This window comes from Debaryomyces hansenii, assembly GCF_000006445.2.
Source record: "Debaryomyces hansenii CBS767 chromosome A complete sequence".
NCBI classification, from domain to species: Eukaryota; Fungi; Ascomycota; class Pichiomycetes; order Serinales; family Debaryomycetaceae; genus Debaryomyces; species Debaryomyces hansenii.
The window spans coordinates 1,173,177-1,191,813 of record NC_006046.2 but is presented as its reverse complement, the minus strand read 5'-3'; the positions used below and the strand labels follow the sequence as shown (position 1 = coordinate 1,191,813).

At 38.0% G+C, this 18,637-nt stretch overlaps 14 protein-coding genes across 14 annotated transcripts; 5 read left to right on the top strand and 9 right to left on the bottom strand. All coding sequences in view use genetic code 12, as the record gives it.

Annotated features, from left to right (window-relative positions):
• Positions 1–645: 645 nt before the first annotated feature.
• On the bottom strand, positions 646–1,644 carry DEHA2D14300g (DEHA2D14300p; the record flags this gene model as incomplete). Its single annotated transcript, XM_459100.1, has 1 exon — positions 646–1,644. One exon carries the CDS (start codon positions 1,642–1,644, stop codon positions 646–648), a length of 999 nt encoding a protein of 332 aa, XP_459100.1.
• A 499-nt stretch (positions 1,645–2,143) lies between these two features.
• On the bottom strand, positions 2,144–2,974 carry DEHA2D14278g (DEHA2D14278p; the record flags this gene model as incomplete). The annotated part of the gene is made up of 1 exon (XM_459099.1): positions 2,144–2,974. One exon carries the CDS (start codon positions 2,972–2,974, stop codon positions 2,144–2,146), a length of 831 nt encoding a protein of 276 aa, XP_459099.2.
• Positions 2,975–3,404: 430 nt separating this feature from the next.
• On the top strand, positions 3,405–3,756 carry DEHA2D14256g (40S ribosomal protein S28; the record flags this gene model as incomplete). The annotated part of the gene is made up of 2 exons (XM_459098.1): positions 3,405–3,407; positions 3,556–3,756. 2 exons carry the CDS (start codon positions 3,405–3,407, stop codon positions 3,754–3,756), a joined length of 204 nt encoding a protein of 67 aa, XP_459098.1.
• Positions 3,757–4,495: 739 nt separating this feature from the next.
• DEHA2D14234g (DEHA2D14234p) lies at positions 4,496–4,942 on the bottom strand (the record flags this gene model as incomplete). Its single annotated transcript, XM_459097.2, has 1 exon — positions 4,496–4,942. One exon carries the CDS (start codon positions 4,940–4,942, stop codon positions 4,496–4,498), a length of 447 nt encoding a protein of 148 aa, XP_459097.2.
• Positions 4,943–5,139: 197 nt separating this feature from the next.
• Positions 5,140–6,411, top strand: DEHA2D14212g (DEHA2D14212p; the record flags this gene model as incomplete). Its single annotated transcript, XM_459096.1, has 1 exon — positions 5,140–6,411. One exon carries the CDS (start codon positions 5,140–5,142, stop codon positions 6,409–6,411), a length of 1,272 nt encoding a protein of 423 aa, XP_459096.2.
• A 196-nt stretch (positions 6,412–6,607) lies between these two features.
• On the bottom strand, positions 6,608–7,444 carry DEHA2D14190g (DEHA2D14190p; the record flags this gene model as incomplete). The annotated part of the gene is made up of 1 exon (XM_459095.1): positions 6,608–7,444. The coding sequence occupies one exon, from the start codon at positions 7,442–7,444 to the stop codon at positions 6,608–6,610; it is 837 nt and encodes a 278-aa protein (XP_459095.2).
• Positions 7,445–7,653: 209 nt separating this feature from the next.
• DEHA2D14168g (DEHA2D14168p) lies at positions 7,654–9,360 on the bottom strand (the record flags this gene model as incomplete). Its single annotated transcript, XM_459094.1, has 1 exon — positions 7,654–9,360. One exon carries the CDS (start codon positions 9,358–9,360, stop codon positions 7,654–7,656), a length of 1,707 nt encoding a protein of 568 aa, XP_459094.2.
• Positions 9,361–9,734: 374 nt separating this feature from the next.
• Positions 9,735–9,887, top strand: DEHA2D14146g (DEHA2D14146p; the record flags this gene model as incomplete). The annotated part of the gene is made up of 1 exon (XM_459093.1): positions 9,735–9,887. The coding sequence occupies one exon, from the start codon at positions 9,735–9,737 to the stop codon at positions 9,885–9,887; it is 153 nt and encodes a 50-aa protein (XP_459093.2).
• Positions 9,888–10,205: 318 nt separating this feature from the next.
• DEHA2D14124g (DEHA2D14124p) lies at positions 10,206–11,987 on the top strand (the record flags this gene model as incomplete). The annotated part of the gene is made up of 1 exon (XM_459092.1): positions 10,206–11,987. The coding sequence occupies one exon, from the start codon at positions 10,206–10,208 to the stop codon at positions 11,985–11,987; it is 1,782 nt and encodes a 593-aa protein (XP_459092.2).
• Positions 11,988–12,225: 238 nt separating this feature from the next.
• Positions 12,226–12,966, bottom strand: DEHA2D14102g (DEHA2D14102p; the record flags this gene model as incomplete). Its single annotated transcript, XM_459091.1, has 1 exon — positions 12,226–12,966. One exon carries the CDS (start codon positions 12,964–12,966, stop codon positions 12,226–12,228), a length of 741 nt encoding a protein of 246 aa, XP_459091.2.
• A 138-nt stretch (positions 12,967–13,104) lies between these two features.
• On the bottom strand, positions 13,105–14,412 carry DEHA2D14080g (DEHA2D14080p; the record flags this gene model as incomplete). Its single annotated transcript, XM_459090.1, has 1 exon — positions 13,105–14,412. The coding sequence occupies one exon, from the start codon at positions 14,410–14,412 to the stop codon at positions 13,105–13,107; it is 1,308 nt and encodes a 435-aa protein (XP_459090.2).
• A 329-nt stretch (positions 14,413–14,741) lies between these two features.
• On the bottom strand, positions 14,742–15,890 carry DEHA2D14058g (DEHA2D14058p; the record flags this gene model as incomplete). Its single annotated transcript, XM_459089.1, has 1 exon — positions 14,742–15,890. One exon carries the CDS (start codon positions 15,888–15,890, stop codon positions 14,742–14,744), a length of 1,149 nt encoding a protein of 382 aa, XP_459089.2.
• Positions 15,891–16,176: 286 nt separating this feature from the next.
• DEHA2D14036g (mitochondrial 37S ribosomal protein RSM7) lies at positions 16,177–16,968 on the bottom strand (the record flags this gene model as incomplete). Its single annotated transcript, XM_459088.1, has 1 exon — positions 16,177–16,968. One exon carries the CDS (start codon positions 16,966–16,968, stop codon positions 16,177–16,179), a length of 792 nt encoding a protein of 263 aa, XP_459088.1.
• Positions 16,969–17,544: 576 nt separating this feature from the next.
• DEHA2D14014g (DEHA2D14014p) lies at positions 17,545–18,606 on the top strand (the record flags this gene model as incomplete). The annotated part of the gene is made up of 1 exon (XM_459087.1): positions 17,545–18,606. One exon carries the CDS (start codon positions 17,545–17,547, stop codon positions 18,604–18,606), a length of 1,062 nt encoding a protein of 353 aa, XP_459087.2.
• Positions 18,607–18,637: the final 31 nt, after the last annotated feature.

The following is an 18,637-nucleotide window of genomic DNA, read 5'->3' as shown; positions in this document are numbered from 1 at the left end:
TACAAAACATGTAAATAGTTCAATAGTTCAATAGTAGTACAGATAATCATGTAAATATATGTATGTGTTCTTGGAGACACCCGTGGTTTGAATCGGAAGATTGCCAGCTAGATGTACTATGATGCACGTTTTATTTGATCTTCGAATGATCGGACGCCCAGCAATATCTTCGAGATGCTCGAAGAGTTTCTCGAAGTGTTTGCTAGTGCTCAGCCAGGGGCCTGCCTCAGAAGATTCACCAAGACGGGTCGTCAGAAGGAGGATGTTCGATCTATTGAATTGACAGGCAATTCATCTGACCAGGTCCGACGGCTGAAGACCATTCGTTGTATAAAGAAGCCACTGTTAGGTATGGCGAAATTTTCCACCGGTCTTTATGGACGAGATGAGACTCTTCGGAATTTATTGGTACGGACACTACGATCGGCTTTTGGGAAGGGCTAGTGGTGTCCCTATGGGATCCAATGCAGGGTTCTAAGTCGTGAATGGGGGGTACGGGAAGGTGTTATAAAGATGTAGTATTATTAGACCGTACATGGTACGTATCGATTAGAAACTATGTAGAATTTGAAATTGGGGATTATTTTGTAATTTATATATTTGATTAATGGGGGACTTTTGACATTGGGTAATAGGTCAACTATATTATTCCATTTTGCCAATAACACTTTCTTCTTCATATGACTCGTTACTCTGTTTGTCGAGGTCGTCGAGGTCGTCATTATTATTTAAATGAAGCGCTGGAGAAGGCGTTAAGGTACTGGCGTTTTTATTTTTAGCAGCTAACGTTGGGGATCTCAAATCGTCCTTTCCCACCGGGGGGATAATCGAGTTGGAGCGACCGTTGATCCTTGAACTAGGGGTGCTAGACGTTTCATTGTGCGTATCCAAATATCCGCCTGCCAACGATGGGGACTTGATGGTTTGCTGTTCACTGATTGGAGGGTAATGCGAAATGGAGTGTGATCTATTAAAGTTGTTGTTACCGGGGCCATCATAGTATTCGTTGCTGTTTAAGTCAAAAGAGTTTTTGAATTGCGGTTGAGGAAAGTTGAACCTAACAGTGCTACCGTGTCCAGGCTTGTTCGAGTCGGGGTGCATTGGAGGAGTAGACGTGTTAGACGTGACGTTTGTATCGGCTGAATTGCTCGGAGAAAACGGCGACGGGTACTTTGGATCGTCAGCCTGGTTGTCATCAGGGAAAACTGAGTTTCTTCTGGACGGAGTCTGGCTTTCGTTCATCCCCACTAAAATGCTTGCTGCCTCCAACAACTGAACTTGCTGGTGCTTCGAAATCAACAACTTTTTTGTCACGTTCCATTCTGGAGTATGCTCCCATAAATGCTTTGCTAATGATGATATATGTTTATAACCTTTTCCGCACGCTTCACACTTCAACTCTTCTTTCAATCGACCTGTTTCACCTTCACTGATTCTTCTGACAACAAATTCACGCGATAATGACGGAACTGACGACGAGACAGGCCCTCCCGTATGGACCTGGTGGCCACTATTGGGGATAGACTGTCCTTGGGTCTGTCCTGACCCCGATGACTGGTGCTGGTGTTTTATCGGAATTGTGTACGGTGTAGCAGACGAGTTACGTCTATTATAGTTATATTGCGTGTGCATGCTTGTGGACATCTTTAACTCAACCTATTTTTCTCTATTATCGTTATGTTTCAGCAGCTATGATTGTGAAAAAGACTTAACTCTGCTTGAATTATAGGACTTTGTTGCTCGGTTTTCTTTTAGTACATATAATTTTTCGAATTCGGAAAAGACAAATAAACCCTGCTTTATCAATAAGAAATGATCAGTCAAGCGATTTTTGCTTGATAATATTCAATTTATTAACTAGTAACTCTTTTCAAAGTATATATTTATGTTCCTGTAAGAAATATTGCTCAATGTTCGTTGTTTCTGGTGAACCAAGAACTTTGTTTGCACAAAAAAATTTTTTTTTTTCAATTTTTGGCGTCTGATCACGAGACTCATCAAACCCCATATTTATCGGATAAACAAGTAGCACCCTGAAGACTATGCATTGGTGAACCTAGGTGTTTATTATATATGACATGTAGAGGTATATATAGGATATGCGATACGTAATTGGAAAAAACACGATGGACAAAAGGGTGAATTAAAAGGATTCTCCATCAATATCTACCTGATCATTACTCGACTGAAACCCTTCCTCGGTGGAGTAAAGGATCGACTGGACCTTTTCTATGAACTCATTAACAGATAATTTGCTAAATTCGGACTCGTCGAGGTGTTTCAAGTTCTCGGTGAGAATTTCGATTTCTCGTAATTTGTTGAAGTAAAAGTTTCGCTCTGTTTCAAGGCTTTCGGCCAGGATCTTGTACTCCAGAAGCTCCTCGTTGACCGTGGAAAGTTCGTGGGTCGTGTCGGCCAACTCCTTGTTCAATTGCGCAAGTTTGTTTGTGGTGTTGGTGGGGGTGTTTGGCGTGATGGACGTACGGCCCGTCGATGGCACTCTGCTAGGCAACGTCGTACGACGCGACCCAAGCGACGACTCTGACGACGTCCTCGACCGTTCTTGTGGAGTCACGCTGAATCCGCTGCCATTGGAGTACAGTCCACTCACTTTCCGTTTAGAGGCCGCGTCATACACCCCATTTACATCCTTGTTCTCATGCCAGAACTTCTTGAACCACTGTAATAGCAAGAGGTTGTCCTGTAACCGGCATTTGACCAACCGCTCGACATCTATGGTCTTATTTACCTTGTGCTTGGTGAAGCTAGCCTGTAATATCTTGAAATTGTGTATGTAATCGTATTCTGTCTGGGCATTAAATTTGACCTTTGTCATCGGAATGCCTCCCACTATTGAGTCCATTAGCTGACAGTACGCTGCTCCCGTCCCACAATTCTCAACTTTCCCATACAGGAGGTCTAATGTGCTATTGAGCCAATGTAATAGCTCTGTTCTCGACTCTCCTATCGCCATTTTGTCATCACTATTAACAATGATGATATATGTATTTTTGGTCTACCCATGTATTGAAATGTAAACAAACCCGGTAAGTCGGTAGATACACGTATGTGTAAATTTTCCTCCCCGCCAATAGTTCTTCTACACTTTACGTTTGCGTTGTACCAGATGTTCCGCTATATTTCCTACAAAAAGTTCTTTCAATCAGAATGGCAAAAAATCCATCCTATAAACATAATTCCTTTCTACCAATTCATATATGGCTATAACTCCCAAAGACCACTAGTAAAACGCGCCATGTGACGGTGATCTGGGACCGAAAAAATGTTCGTCGATCAGTTACCCGGAATTTCTTCCCGATTGGAATATTGAAAAATTTTTCTTAGTGCTAAATTGGTACTAACTCGAGCAGTTTGAATCAATAATAACAGTAATATAATACAAAATGGTATGTTATAGATAAAGAAGGGAGGACGACAGCGGAAACGATGTATTGAATTTTTTTTAAAAATAGAGAAATTTTCGTCGTTGGGACGTTGGAGGACACAGAGGCCCATACGTAGACAAGAAGTGGACATAAAACTAACAATTGACAGGATACTAAAACCCCAGTTACTTTAGCTAAAGTTATCAAAGTCTTAGGTAGAACCGGATCAAGAGGTGGTGTCACTCAAGTCAGAGTTGAATTCTTAGAAGATGCTTCCAGAACCATTGTCAGAAACGTCAAGGGACCAGTCAGAGAAAACGACATTTTGTGCTTGATGGAATCCGAAAGAGAAGCAAGAAGATTACGTTAGGTTATGGCGAACATATAATAGAAAAAACAATAAGATATCGATATCATTAGAGTTAGTTCCCATCGGTTGTGGTTGAATTAATTTTGTACATTTAGTTATTACATAATTTAAATATATATTTTATTAAATGGATATGTAATAGTTCGTTAATCGTTATGAAAGTTTCTAGTATTGTCTCTAGGGGGAAGATAAATAGAAACCTATCTGTCACTCGGCTTCGATTTGAGCAAATTCAGGAACCTCTTTCTCTTTGAGATTTCGCTGCTACTTTGAATTCTTTCTCGAGAACGATCTCTTCCACGATTTGGCAGAGCACTTAGAACCAGCTTTATGTACAAAGGGGCTGTCTATACATGCTAAGTTAATTCCTGGCTTGAGTTGATATCAGAATGGGTGACTTCCAATCAGACGTGCTTGGTCTGTGGCTACATTACGCCACTTGGCCTGTGTATCTTTAGTCAAATGAAATACCAAAGGAACGAAGAGCTTTATTGACAATAGGCTGGTTAACGTATATTGAAAATACTTGAGTGATCCTACATGTGGTATATGTAGCCGTCGTTTCATTTTATTTTCGATACTATTTCTGTTAGCCTACCGCGTAGTTAGTGTAATCTCATTTAGACTCGAAATACTACCGTTGGTGAATTACATTGAACTCGCATTACAAGTCCCTACATCAACTCTATTCGTTATATATGCATTATTTTCGAAATAGGCGTTCCCAAAATCCAAGCACTTAAGGATACTTTTCTACGAAGGTGCTATATGGCTCTGGTCTCTCTAACCAACCTGTAATTCCTTCGTTCAATACGGCAACCTTTAAATTTTCAGACTTTTGGTCGTTAATATAATCTTGAATCCAACCTGCCACTTTCGTGGCTCTATTCTTTGAACTATTACAATGAACAATTATGTAGTTTAGATTTGGATTGGCCGCATATATCTTATCAATTACCTGATCCTTTATGTTAGAATATCCAGAGATAGAAGTGGCAGGAACATTAACTGACTCGCGAATAAATCCTGGTGCACGGTCATTTCTCAAATCAAGAATGGTTGAAGATTTTCCGGCCGACAACAATTGTAAAACTTCATCGGCAGACAATCGAGAGGCCGTGGATTGGGGCTCTGGGTAAAGTTCTAACCAATCCTTTACCAGTATGTTTGATTCTAATCCAGACATATTCTTTGGTCCTGCTGAAATCATCTCTCTGAGAAACTACTTACTTATATAGTACTACGAAATATTTACCCCACGTGGGCGAAAATTTTCGCTTTATTAGGTAACAAATTAAAAATATTTTGGTCTCGTATAAGAATACAAAATTTAGTTAGCCTTTTGTATAATAGTGTTTATTGAAATACAGTTGGAAGTTTACCATGGTTTGCAGTAAGAAAGTTATGTCTAGCGACTTACGTCGAGTTTTCGATGATCTTTCTTTGGTCGACAAGTTATTACCACTTTGGATTATTTTAGCCATGATCTTGGGAATATTATTGTCGGTGTACGTACCTTCCAGTCGAGAAGCATTCGATGGAGCTAAGGTGGTTGGTGTTTCAGTTCCGTTGGCCGTTGGTCTTATAGTCATGATGATACCTCCGTTGTGTAAAGTTGAATGGGAAAACTTTTTCAGTTTTTTCAATCTGAAAAAATATTTAAGATCGATATTAATATCGTTGGTGATAAATTGGATTATATGTCCGTTTTTGATGTTTGGTCTTGCGTGGCTTACATTATTTGACCTAGACGAGTACAGAACAGGAATTATCATGATTGGGTTGGCGAGATGTATTGCTATGGTGTTGGTTTGGAATGAAATATCTGATGGTGATAACTCATTATGTGCAGTTATTGTGCTTATTAACAGTTTACTTCAGATTGTGCTTTATGCACCGTATCAAATATTTTTCTGTTACGTGATAACCGGTGATTACGATAAGGCACAAGGTGCTGGAGCAGGTGTCACATATCTGTTGGTTGCACAGAGTGTTGCATTCTTTTTAGGTGTCCCATTAGCGGTTGGTTTTTTGATCAGACTTACAGCTAGATTCACCGTTGGAATAAAAACGTTTGATTCAAAGATACTTCCTTTCATTGGTCCTTGGGCATTGATAGGTTTATTATACACAATAATAGTAATTTTTATAGAGACCGGGAACGACTTTATTCGTGATATAGGATCTGGGTTGCGTTGCTTTGTTCCATTGACTGTCTACTTTATGATAACATGGTTCGGCACATTTTTCTTTTTAAGATGGTTCCTTGGGCGCATTCCTCCTAGAAAAGGGGGAGAAATCGCCGCTGATGAAGAGACTGAATTGTTATGTGGTTGCGAAAAACAAATTCCAAATGTTTCAGGTAGGTGGGTAACAAATTGTTCAGCGAGTTATACTGAGACTATCACTCAGACATTTACTGCTGCGTCGAATAATTTTGAATTAAGTCTTGCAATAGCAATCTCATTGTATGGCTCCGGAAGTAAAGAATCCATAGCAGCTACATTTGGTCCTTTACTAGAGGTCCCAATTTTATTGGTATTATGTTTTGTTGCTAAATATTTTAAAATTAAATTTTTATGGTCAGATGTTGATGAAGAGGCGGGACAAGTGGTCGAGGTAGATAGTGATACTTCAGCTATTGAATTAAATTAGTTATTTTGGTATTATATAAATTTTACTTATAATCTATGTCATATTTTGTAACAATTTCGTTTAGCCATTTGTACAGGCCAATGTTCCCTAGGCATGTATTTAAGATTGCATTTCAGTTTGGTCAGGTAAATAAGATAGTTACATATTATATAATATTTACCAGTATATAGTCAATCTATTAAAGTCAATTGCCAAACTAATCCTTAAGGGCATATATTTGATATGAACCAATATAGTCGTTGAAGTTAACATCCTTGATCTCGTCCTTGTTCATGACATCTGATCCATCCTTAGATGACGTTTTTTGTGCACAATCCGACATCAATGCCCCTTCTTTGTAAACATTAAGATCTTTATTCGTGTTAACTATCACGACACGCAGAAACCCTGCTTCCTTAAGCCATTTCTCGTACTCGCCGACACTTCTTGCTCCAGAGACACATCCGACGTAAAACGCTAGGTTATTCTTAATTGTATCTGGTAATTCTCTAACTGATAAAAGGTCTGATATAGCAACTCTTCCACCCGACTTTAATAACCTATATATTTCTTTAAAAGTTGTTGGCTTTTCGTCGTCAGGGACCAAGTTTAACACGCAATTGGAAATAACTACATCAGCAGTCTCCTCTTTAAGTGGGATATCAGTTATACGTGCTTCAATAAATTCGACATTCGTATAGCCTCCCTTCTCTGCATTGGTTCTGGCAACTTTAATCATTTCTTTTAGCATGTCTATGCCTATAGATTTTCCGTGTGGACCGACCTTTTTGGCAGCAAGAAATACATCAATTCCACCGCCCGATCCTAAATCAACTACCACTTCTCCTTCTTTCAAGTTTGCAAGAGAAAGGGGGTTTCCGCAGGAAACTCCCAAGTTGGATTCGGTAGGGATTGTTTTCAAGTCATCAAGCGAATATCCAAACGATGCGGCGACTTCTTGATTGTAGTCGATTAATGTATTATCAGATGTCAGCTTATTCACATGCGCTGAATAATGTTCTTCTACTAAATTGTACTTAGTATTGGCTTCCATATTGATAGTATAAGGAGTTCTTAATATTGACGTGAAAATGAATTACAGAAACCATGGCTGGGTTTTGATAACATATGGAGCAAAAGTCACAAAGTTATCCGTGGATATTACATAAATTTAAATATATATTTTATTAAATAGATATGTAATAGTTCGTTAATCGTTATGAAAGTTTCTAGTATTGTCTCTAGGGGAAGATAAATAGAATCCTATCTGTCACCTGGCTTCGATTTGAGCAAATTCAGGAACCTCTTTTTCTTTGAGATGTCGGAATCGTCCTGCGAACTAGTCTTTGACTTCGAGTTCTTTCTGGAGAGCGACTTCTTCAAACTGGAGAACGACGATCTTGTCGATGATCCTGAGTCGGTTCTTTGTAAGGGCGTATCAACACCCGCATCCAGTTCTTGGCTTAGCACAGACTTTGGAGTTGCTGACAGCCCAGCAGACGAACTTGATTTGCGAGGTGGTGGGGTTTCAGATCGCAAGTTGCCAGATTCTGGTTGCTGGGCTATCGGAGCGTTTTTATGAGTGTGTCCTTCTATATCATAATTATCAATGAAGCCACCTTCGGGTTCGCTTATTGTATGCTTTTCTTGACTATACGTTTCAACAAGCGGACTTCTCGGCCTATTACTGGTGCTAGATAAATATGGTTCCAGCTTCGAAGTTTGGTTCATTTGAGTCTCATATAACGGATTGGCTGGACTTGGAGAATTAGACTGCAGCCTTCTAATATACTCCTCGTGTTTCTTTATTTTGTCATCTACTTGCCTCATGAAGTTTTGTCTAACCCTTTCTAATTCTCCATTACCATAATTGGTATTATTATTATTTTTAATGCTCTCCTGAAATTCTGTGGTATCAGGCGATACCGATTTCAGACACAATATCTCTACTTGTTTGGTAACATTTGCAGTTACCTTTTGTTTCACACCTTGTAAATCATCATCCGCGTGTGGGTCTTCAATTGATCCTTGAGATGAGCTAGACGAATGGCCAATTTCATCAACCTTCGCAATAAACTGTTTTGTAACTTCCTCTCCCACGTCATGGATCACCTTGTAGTTTGGAACATGTTGGTCAGTGCCCGTTGACTCCAACGACTTGGCCATATTCAATCTGTCCTTCAAAGAATCAATCTTACTAAGCTTTAAATCCAATTTCGATTTAATGTCACTTTGGGTGTCGGTAGGTACAATAGGCCTTGTAAGTCTGTAAGAAAATGTGTGATTTTCATCATGTGAAGGTGATCCTACTAATACCGAATTGGTCTCGTTGACAATTTCTTGTGCTTGGTTTTTTATTTCATGGATAGCTTTGCTCGCATCATTGGAAACTTCCATCGACTCAATATCCAAGTCTGACTCTACAACAATTTCGACCCCTTTCCCCTTCACTCCCGTAATGTCTTTGTCTCCCCCATCTGATGTACAAAATGTATCGTATTTCCACATGTAATACTGCACCACGCTCTCAAACGCAGTCTTGTCCTGTCTGAATAAGTTCGCCAGATCAATATTTAACGGCGAATCCGGCTCTGGGTCGTCAATGAGCATCAATATCGCCACCACCAAGTACTGCAAGTTCCATGCCGGTGACCATCCCTCTTGCTTTAATATGTCTAAACAGATTTCCCCCGTATCTATATTAATGTTGGGATGACATATCGGTGTGGACTTATCAAACTCTATTTTAGGTGGTGTAAGTGGATACGTGGTAGGCACCGTAATATTAAGTCTCCATTTCCCATTATAATAGTACCTACTCCCGCTTTTGTCTGGTTTACTCACAACTGCCTCCCATTCAAGAATATTAGACATATCCACTGGCAAAAGCGATACAATCTGTGGATTAGCTTCGTGCGCCGGGGTTTTCTTGAGTTGATTATATTCCTTGAATAGTCTTTTTTCCGCCATTCTGTTTTCGTTTCTATAACCCTTACGTATCGTCTCTATACTCCAATATGTGGTATAAAGTGGTCGCTATGATAAACTTTTCTACAATTATGTCCCAGTCCATTTCGTGACCCTCGGCTTCCATATTTTTTTTTTTTATCGTTACAGTCATGTGATACGTCTTTTATCCCTCCACCGGTTTTCGCTACCCAACTGCCACCTACCAGCATTCTCTCATACCAGCGGCATTTTACATCTCATATTTTAACTATTAAGCACCTATTTATAATTTGTCATCATATGACTACTACTTAACTATTTCTGCAATTAGAGCATTTCCTAGCTATTCATCCTCGTTGGTCTACCATGCTCTCAGTCGTACATCCGCAGGGAATATGCTTCGCATTGCGCCTAATTCGCCAATTAGCGCAATTTTAGGCGCACTAGGCGTTATATTGTATCATTACCAGCAGTTTACGTCAGTATCGGAAACGACCCTGGGTGGGGAAAAAGGAAGGAATCGGTTTCCGGAAAAAGTGTGCGTGTGAGGTCCATATAATATATGGTAACCAAAATTACCAACATTACCAAAATTACCAAAATGATCGCACTGGGTTCGGCCGACCGGCCAAAGGGCCAAATGGCTGCAAGTGCTTATTTAATGAGCACTACTGATTGGAGCAGCGGACTTTCGTGGCACTTGCACTACTTAATCGCTAGTGGATTTGATCCTGTATATAAAATTATTTGTCAATTTTTCACTTGAGTCACAATCGGTATACAAAAACTAAAGATACTAGAGTATTAAATCGAACATTCTACAAGCATTAGACTGTATCAGACTATATTATAGGAAGAATTACAACATGAGTGCATTGACAAAGTGTAAACGTAACTTAGGAGGTAGAAACATCCGGTTATTTTCCAATTCTGCTTTGAATTGTGACAACAAGTTAAATAAGTACTCTTCTATTGTGACCCAGCCCAAGTCGCAAGGGGCATCCCAAGCGATGTTGTATGCGACCGGGTTTGATGAAGAAGATATGAACAAGGCACAGGTTGGTGTTGGATCTGTCTGGTGGTCAGGAAATCCGTGCAACATGCACTTGATGGAGATGAACAACAAGGTGACCGAATCTGTTAACAGAGCCGGTTTGAAGGGGATGCAGTTCAACTCGATTGGTGTCTCGGATGGGATCACTAATGGTACTGATGGTATGAGATACTCGTTGCAATCGCGTGAAATTATTGCTGACTCGTTTGAGACCATGATGATGGCCCAGATGTACGATGCCAACATCGCAATTCCGCTGTGTGACAAGAACATGCCAGGTACCTTGATGGCTATGGGTAGACACAACAGACCATCTATTATGGTTTACGGTGGTACTATTATGCCAGGTTCTCCAACTTGTGGTAACTCGATTATTCCTGACAAGATTGATATCATCTCTGCGTTCCAATCGTATGGTCAATTCTTATCGGACCAGATCAATGAGGGCGAAAGAAAGGATATCATTAAGAATGCATGTCCTGGTGCTGGTGCATGTGGTGGTATGTACACTGCCAACACCATGGCCTCTGCTGCTGAAGTTTTAGGTATGTCCTTACCATTTTCGTCCAGTGCCCCAGCCATTTCGAAGGAAAAGGCACATGAATGTGCTACTGTCGGTGATGCCATCAAGAATTTGTTAGTCCTTGACTTGAAGCCAATGGATATCATGACCAAGAAGGCTTTTGAAAATGCAATCACTTATATTATCGCTACTGGTGGTTCTACTAATGCCGTTTTACATTTGATTGCCATGGCAAACACCGTTGGTGTTGACTTAACTGTCGATGATTTCCAAAGAATTTCGGACTCCACTCCATTATTAGCCGATTTCAAGCCAAGTGGTAAGTACGTTATGGCTGACTTACAAAAGTACGGTGGTACCCCAGCTGTCATGAAGTTGTTATTCGAGGAAGGTTTAATTGATGGATCTCAATATACTGTCACAGGTAAGACTATCAAAGAAAATTTGGAATCTGTTAAAGGCTTGCCAGCTGAACAAGAAATTGTCAGACCCTTATCTAACCCATTAAAGCCAAGTGGCCACTTACAAATTTTAAAGGGTACTTTAGCTCCAGGTAGTGCTGTCGGTAAAATTACTGGTAAGGAAGGTACTTATTTCAAGGGTAAATCTAGAGTTTTCGATGATGAAATGGCATTCATTACTGCTTTAGAAAATGGCGAAATCAAGAAAGGTGAAAAGACTGTTTGTGTCATTAGATACGAAGGTCCTCAAGGTGGCCCTGGTATGCCAGAGATGTTGAAGCCTTCTTCTGCATTAATGGGTTACGGTTTAGGCCAAGACGTTGCGTTATTAACTGATGGTAGATTCTCTGGTGGCTCTCATGGTTTCTTAATTGGTCATATTGTTCCAGAAGCTGCAGTTGGTGGACCAATTGCGTTAGTGCATGATGGTGATGAAATTGTTATTGACGCTGAAAACAATAGAATCGACTTATTAGTATCTGAAGATATTTTAGCCGAAAGAAAGAAGGAATGGACCCCACCAAAGCCAAGATATACAAGAGGTACATTGGCTAAATATTCTAAGTTAGTCAGTGATGCTTCGTTGGGTTGTGTTACTGATTTGGTATAATCATGATTTTCAGCCTGGCTTTTTTTAATTCTGTTTATCTTTATTTTTTATCTGCATTTTATATACCTTTATGTCCTATGAAAGGATTGTAATATATTTGTCCAATGAATGGATTGAACCAAAAAACTAATTGTAACGTATCCTTTTTGCCTATTTATTATAGCTATGCCTATAACTTCTTACATACCCAATAAGCTTGGTATTTTCATAAGCTCAAATGTTACGTTAAATATATAATCTATCTATTTACAGGTTTCTTTTCAGTTAACAAATCAACTAATAAGTCTAGCATATATACCCTATCATCATCTAATTGAGGATATTTGTACATCTCATCGATAAAAAAGTAAGGTATCTTCAAACTCTGTAACGTTTCATAAGTTTCAATACTATACTGTTTTGAATTGAATATTATCATATCGTCTAACGCATCCAATTCATTGGTTAGTTCAACTCGTTTGTTATTTATGCTATGATCTTTAATTTGTGCATTTATATTTGATAACTTTGATAACTTCGTATTTGGTTGTAAATTTTTAATTGAATCCTTATGTCCCTTTAAAATGGACTCTCTAGACTCCTTGTAATTGTCTTGAAGTTTAGAATGCTTAGATATTAATTGTTCTATTATTTGCAGTTTATTTGTGTTTGGCAATACGTTATTTATGATATATTGCTTCGCATGATGTCTATTGGTGATGTACCTTGGATCTGGCCCGGCTACTAGTCTGTTTTGACCCTTGCTGCTGTGATCTGCTTCATCTGTTATTGAATCATTTAGTAGTTTATTCAACTTCCCAATGTAATGATCTCTTTTGGATAGAATGTCCAAAAATTTCTCTTTATGGTTCAAATTGATCGACTTGGCTATCTTTGATTCATGTTCAAATGTTAGTCTAGAAAATCTCTTCGACTTTGACGTTAATTCATATGTCTTAATACAATTATGGACAGCAAATTTGATTTTATCATCAGTCATCAATAAAAGAGTTATCCTGCCTTTTTTTTTAATGCTCGTTTGTCTTTAAACCGTAATATATATTAACTGCAATAAATTTATTGAATTTATATAATTATTTAGGCCTACCGATGCAAAATAAATGTATTGCTTATATACTTATTTGAGTCTAACGGTATAGTCCTCTCCTGCCTGGGTGATATATCTGACCCAAGGGTAAGACTGGTATTGTAATTTTGGTTCATTAATTCTTAAATATCTGACTTGGATACCACTCGTGGTAAAATAAGGGATTGAAAAATTAACCTTAATTGGCTTTTTGGACAATATAGTTTCTGAATCAACTACCGAAGGTAATCCTAATTCAGCTCTCATGTGAAATTGCTTACCTCCTGGGAAAGTCTTCAACTTCCAAATCAAACAAGCCTTCTCTGGTATCCATTTAACAGTCCCATATTCTGGAGTAAACTTTGGGGTATCGGCATCATCTGGTAATGGGATCACGATCTCCACGTTATTAGCAACAGATCTTTTCTTGATTTGAGCCTTGACAGAACATAATATCTCTATTCTTGAATGTTTATGGACTTTGGTCTTACAATTGACCAAAATCAATGGCTTCACCAAAAATTGGTTAGACGACAATCTATAAGACATTAAGGTAAATTCGCCGTCAGGGGGTATAAATGTAATAATCTTTTCATTTTCAAACTTTGATAATCTAACACATTGGTGGAACTTTATATCCTCTAGATCGATATTTTTATTATTAGACTCATTATTAAAGATACCTTTATCGTTTAACCCTAACCTTAAGTCTGGCATACCACTTAAGTGAGACTTAATTTTGACTTCTCCTAAAATTTCACTATTCAATACCTGTCCTTGCGCGTTTATTAACATATTGATGGACTCAACCACATCCAAAAAGGCTTCATTTTTCTTATAGACAATTCCTTCACTTCTCCAATTAACAGAATTGGTAACTGCATTAGGTGGTTGAACAAGTCTCAGGGATGTTTTTCTGATGAGTTTGAAATAATCCTGGGTGATGTATTGCTTTAAGATTTGTGTATCGCTGGTTTGTGGATGTCCAAAGTCCATCATTTCATCCAATAATTCATATATTATAACGAAATTATCTCTGATTGATTCTTCTTCCAATACTTTGAAATACTCGGTTAAAACCTCAATCAATTTCGATAAGAATACAATTATTGCCATGACATTATCATTCTTTCTTGTTAATGCACATACGTATAAATTATTATGATTGATATAGATATAGTTTATTCCTTGATAGTTTACAAATGGCTTATAGTTAGACTCTTCATTATTTTCATCATTCTCAAGATCTAACAATAAAAGTGGGAATTTTTCAATCGTATTAGAAGGAATATCTCCTTTGTAATCCCTTGAAAGTAAGGTCTTCCCTTTTATATCCAAGAAGTGTATTTGGGATGCCATTATTGATCATAGCAGTTGTTGTTGACAATTAACAAATCATCATTTTCAAGTTCATTTAGACAGTGAATCAATATGCAGGATTTAGATTATTCCATAATGGAACTTCATGAAGAATCCTAAACTTAGTAGGTCACGTATACTTCACTGTTACGATATCTCTGCTTGCTTAAAGTGTCCTTAAATGGTGTTAGTTCATCTTTCTAACAGATTTTACTATAATCGGTAATTTCTTTTCTCGTCCTTAACACACTTGTTACCTACATTTCCAATTTTTTGAGAATAATGTTATGATTGCAAAATTTATTACTTTATATAAATATGGCCCCTAATCATGATTCATTATCAGAATTGTAATTGTACATCGACAAGAAACCACTTTCATTATAATAATGAGTCTGAGCGATTGAATCGTTAATCGTTGAGTACTTTTGGATATTTCCATCAGTGAACCTGCTTTGTTCTATGGTACCTTTGTATTCCTTTGAACATTCTTTTCCATTAAATATGTCACTTTTGCTGTACTTACCGTTTGCTATACTGATCTTGTTTTCTGCAGATTTTGCATTTATGAAATCAGGTGTCAAATTTTCGAAGTCGTGACATGTTTTTGGCGATAATCCAACGGACACCTTTGCAGCAGATAATGAGATAGCATTAAGAACGAGTTTCCAAGAGTGTTGAACTTTGGTTCTACGTTTTTCGCTGTTGATGGAGGTTTTACGTTTAAGACTAAGATTTTGCATCTTTGAACCGAAGGATTGAATTCCAGAAGTGCCAATTGGCGAAATTTTCACATTTTCAAAGTCGAATAGATCATCAGACGGAGAAATAACAGATCTATTTAGATAATGACTGTTTGGATTGACGAATGGGATTCCATTTATATCCGAGGTAATAGAGTTCAAATCTATTAATGGTGATGTACTCCTAGATGTGCACAAATGATGCTGTCGATTGGATTCGATTTCCTCAAAGCTATTTGACTGGGCAGGACTCAAAATGGAAAACAGAGAAGATCGTTGACTGGCTGTATTTGTATTATGTCTGAAAGTGTTTGGAATATCAGTAAATGATGTATTCAAATATACTGAACCCGAATAGCTGCGAATATTTCCATATTTGTTTTGTTCCATATGGAACCCTGAGTACGATTTTTCCGTCAATGCATTATCATCATACCCCTTAAACAAATCTCTCTGTTTCAAAAACAGTGCCTTTAAGTATCTTGAAGTGTCCACTTCAATGATTTGATTAATATTCCTGTCCAATTTTTTGGGGACTAGGGCCAAGAATTCGCCAGGTTTTATGAAGTATTTATCGTGAGGTTGGGTTCTTAGAGAGAGAAGCCGTTGGTTCTTTAGCTTCGTTTGTATAACTCTGGGATTTCGATCATTGCTATAATATCTCTGTTTGTATCGGGTTCTATAGTATTCAACTTTGTAACGAAGATCATGAAATGTGTATTGTAAAGAATGCATTAGTCTTTTTTTCTACCTTCTCGAATGAAGCATACACTAAATGATATATGTTTTTAAGAAGTCTTCAAAAGGTATGAACTTAAGTCATAACTAGCAAATAATGTATTTGAGCTGGAATGACAAATTTACCATAGAAATACTTCTGTGGCTACAAAATACAGACTAATTATTTTACGCAAAATACAATAAAATTATACAGATAATTTCGATAAATCGTGAATTTTAAACATATGGTTAATGATTCTTATATACATGATGTAGAGATTATTATCAACAATGAAGCTCCTCATAATCTAATATAAGCTCTATGGGCCATAGCAGATTTGTGCATTTGGGCTTTTCTATCATAACCAGATGATTTACCTTCGTAAGCAGAAATGATTTCTTCAGATAACCTAACTGAATAGTCTGGGGACTTCTTCTTTGAAGCACCTTCCAAGATCCAGGTGATTGGATATCTATTTCTTTGTCTTTTCTTTAATGGGTATGGGACGGTTCTATTCTTGGCTGCACCAGTTTTTTGAACCTTGGTAGCCATTAATGGCGCCATTTTATCTAATGTTTCTTCCAATATCACTAAAGGATCTTTTCTGGTCTTCAAGTAGACAATATATAATGCTCTGGATAAGATTTTTTGTGCTTTTGATTTTTTACCGTCTCTCATAATAAGGTTTGTGAAATTGTCGATGGTAGGATTGGAGGGAAGCGGGATCCTTTTGTTCGCAAATGCCTCAACTTCAGCAAGTTGCTCTTCGGTTGGTTCAAACTTTTCTTCCAAAAATGGCTCTGGGTGAGCCAATTGTGAGATGTAAACTTCGGTTTCGGATTCAACATGACTCTTGCCTCCTTTTAATTGTTGAACAGCATTTAACCATTCGTCAACATCACCCTCGGTAATGCTTTCTTTATTCAATGGAAAAACTTGAGCAGCTAAACTGAAATCATTTTTTTCAGAAGTCTTAGTGCTTGATGAATTATATCTAATTATTGGAGAAGACATGAGTCTTGGGGTTCTGCTTCTTAATGCACCCGCTACAGGAGCCTGTAACTGTCTCACACAAGCTCTGATGAATGCCATTTCTATACCACCTTACTATGCTTTATCGGAAACAAACTACCTAGCTATCAAAACTGGTCAATCAAATGAAAAATTCTTTTGTGTGCTAAATTCGTCCATGTTGATATTTACCGTGTCAAGCGTAAATATGTGCCCTAACATTTAGGCCTTATCTACTGTTCAACATGATATCTCTACGATGCCAAACATGTAGTTGGAAACAATAAATTATCCTGCTATATATCCGAGTATCGGATCAAATGTCTTTGACATGTAAGGATTTGTAAAATAAAGTGGCCGTTTTGGAGGCGGTCTAAATTTCACAGCTAAACCAAGATCTATTTTACAGCAACATTGGTTTGCTAAGCGTTTACCCACATAGCATGCTGACTTCCTTATATGTATCCGAAGTATCCCTATTGCTTACGGAAACATTTATATTGTAAATAAGCCAGTTGTAAAAATATTTAATGATAGAGGTTTAAAGCTTCTCCATATCTAAGCGCGTTGATAATCGCGTTTCCTCATCAGTAAACAACCTAAGCTTTATAACATTATTTATAGAATCATACGGTATTCTACTAGGATATACACGTCATGCCAGAATTGGTGATTCCTCCATTGGAACCGCAGTTGGCTGAAACATTCGAGGATGTGGTATTTTCGAAACAATATAAAGAACTACCTAATGCAATATGGTCGTCCGATATACTACCGAAATTAATAATTAGACTAGAGGAAATTGCTAGCATATCAGACAAATATGGCGAACGGTATAGTAAAAGACCCCGCGGAGTTGATCTTCCGCAGTCAATAAATAGGACGAAGGACAAGATTGTCAAGCATTTGAAGGATGTATTTCTGGATAAGCCGCCGTTCACAATCCAGAGAATTGCAGAGATAATGTTACACCCGGAAAAAGAGGGTTATGCACTTTCAAACAATACCCAAGTGTTGAAATATTTCAATTCGTTTTCGAAGTTGGTGGTGGTAGCATCTTCAATATTTGATTATCCAGAAGTTACGTTCGTGAATCCTACTCTGGGCGGCTCAAAGACAACAAACCCACCTACAAATCAGACAGTACAGACAATCCCGTTAGTGCCTATACCTTGGTTGAAGACCGAAAGTCCTGTTAAAGAAAACCTGCCGGATGGAAATAGTCTGGTTCTTGACCCAATGCTCATTTCATCTCCACCGGCAGACGAACAGCAGAATGCTAAAGGACAGAAAAATCCGGAAAACGGGAGTGAAGATTATAAGAATGGGAACACACCCTCTGTTTCTCCCTCGAGGCGGAGAAGAGAGAAAGATGCTAATGAAATGAAATCTGAGTCCACACAAGAGTATGCTGCAAAACGAGCACGCATAGATGACAAGCCGAGTCCTTGCAAACAAAGACGAAACGAATTAGATCCAGACGAAGATAGAATGGATATATCTAACAGTACTCTCGAGGACATCACATCCAATAGTTCAAATGTTACGCCAACAAAGTCACAAAATAATAATTCGGATCCTATAAGTGATGATCATAATGATACTGCTGACAACGAAACTATATTAACTAACAAAGATCGCGACATAGATAATGAAAATAAAATGGATATAAGTTGTGAAAATATGATCGTCAGTGACGAGGAGCCCCTTGTATATTAATATTTATATGCTTACTGTATATTAACGTATA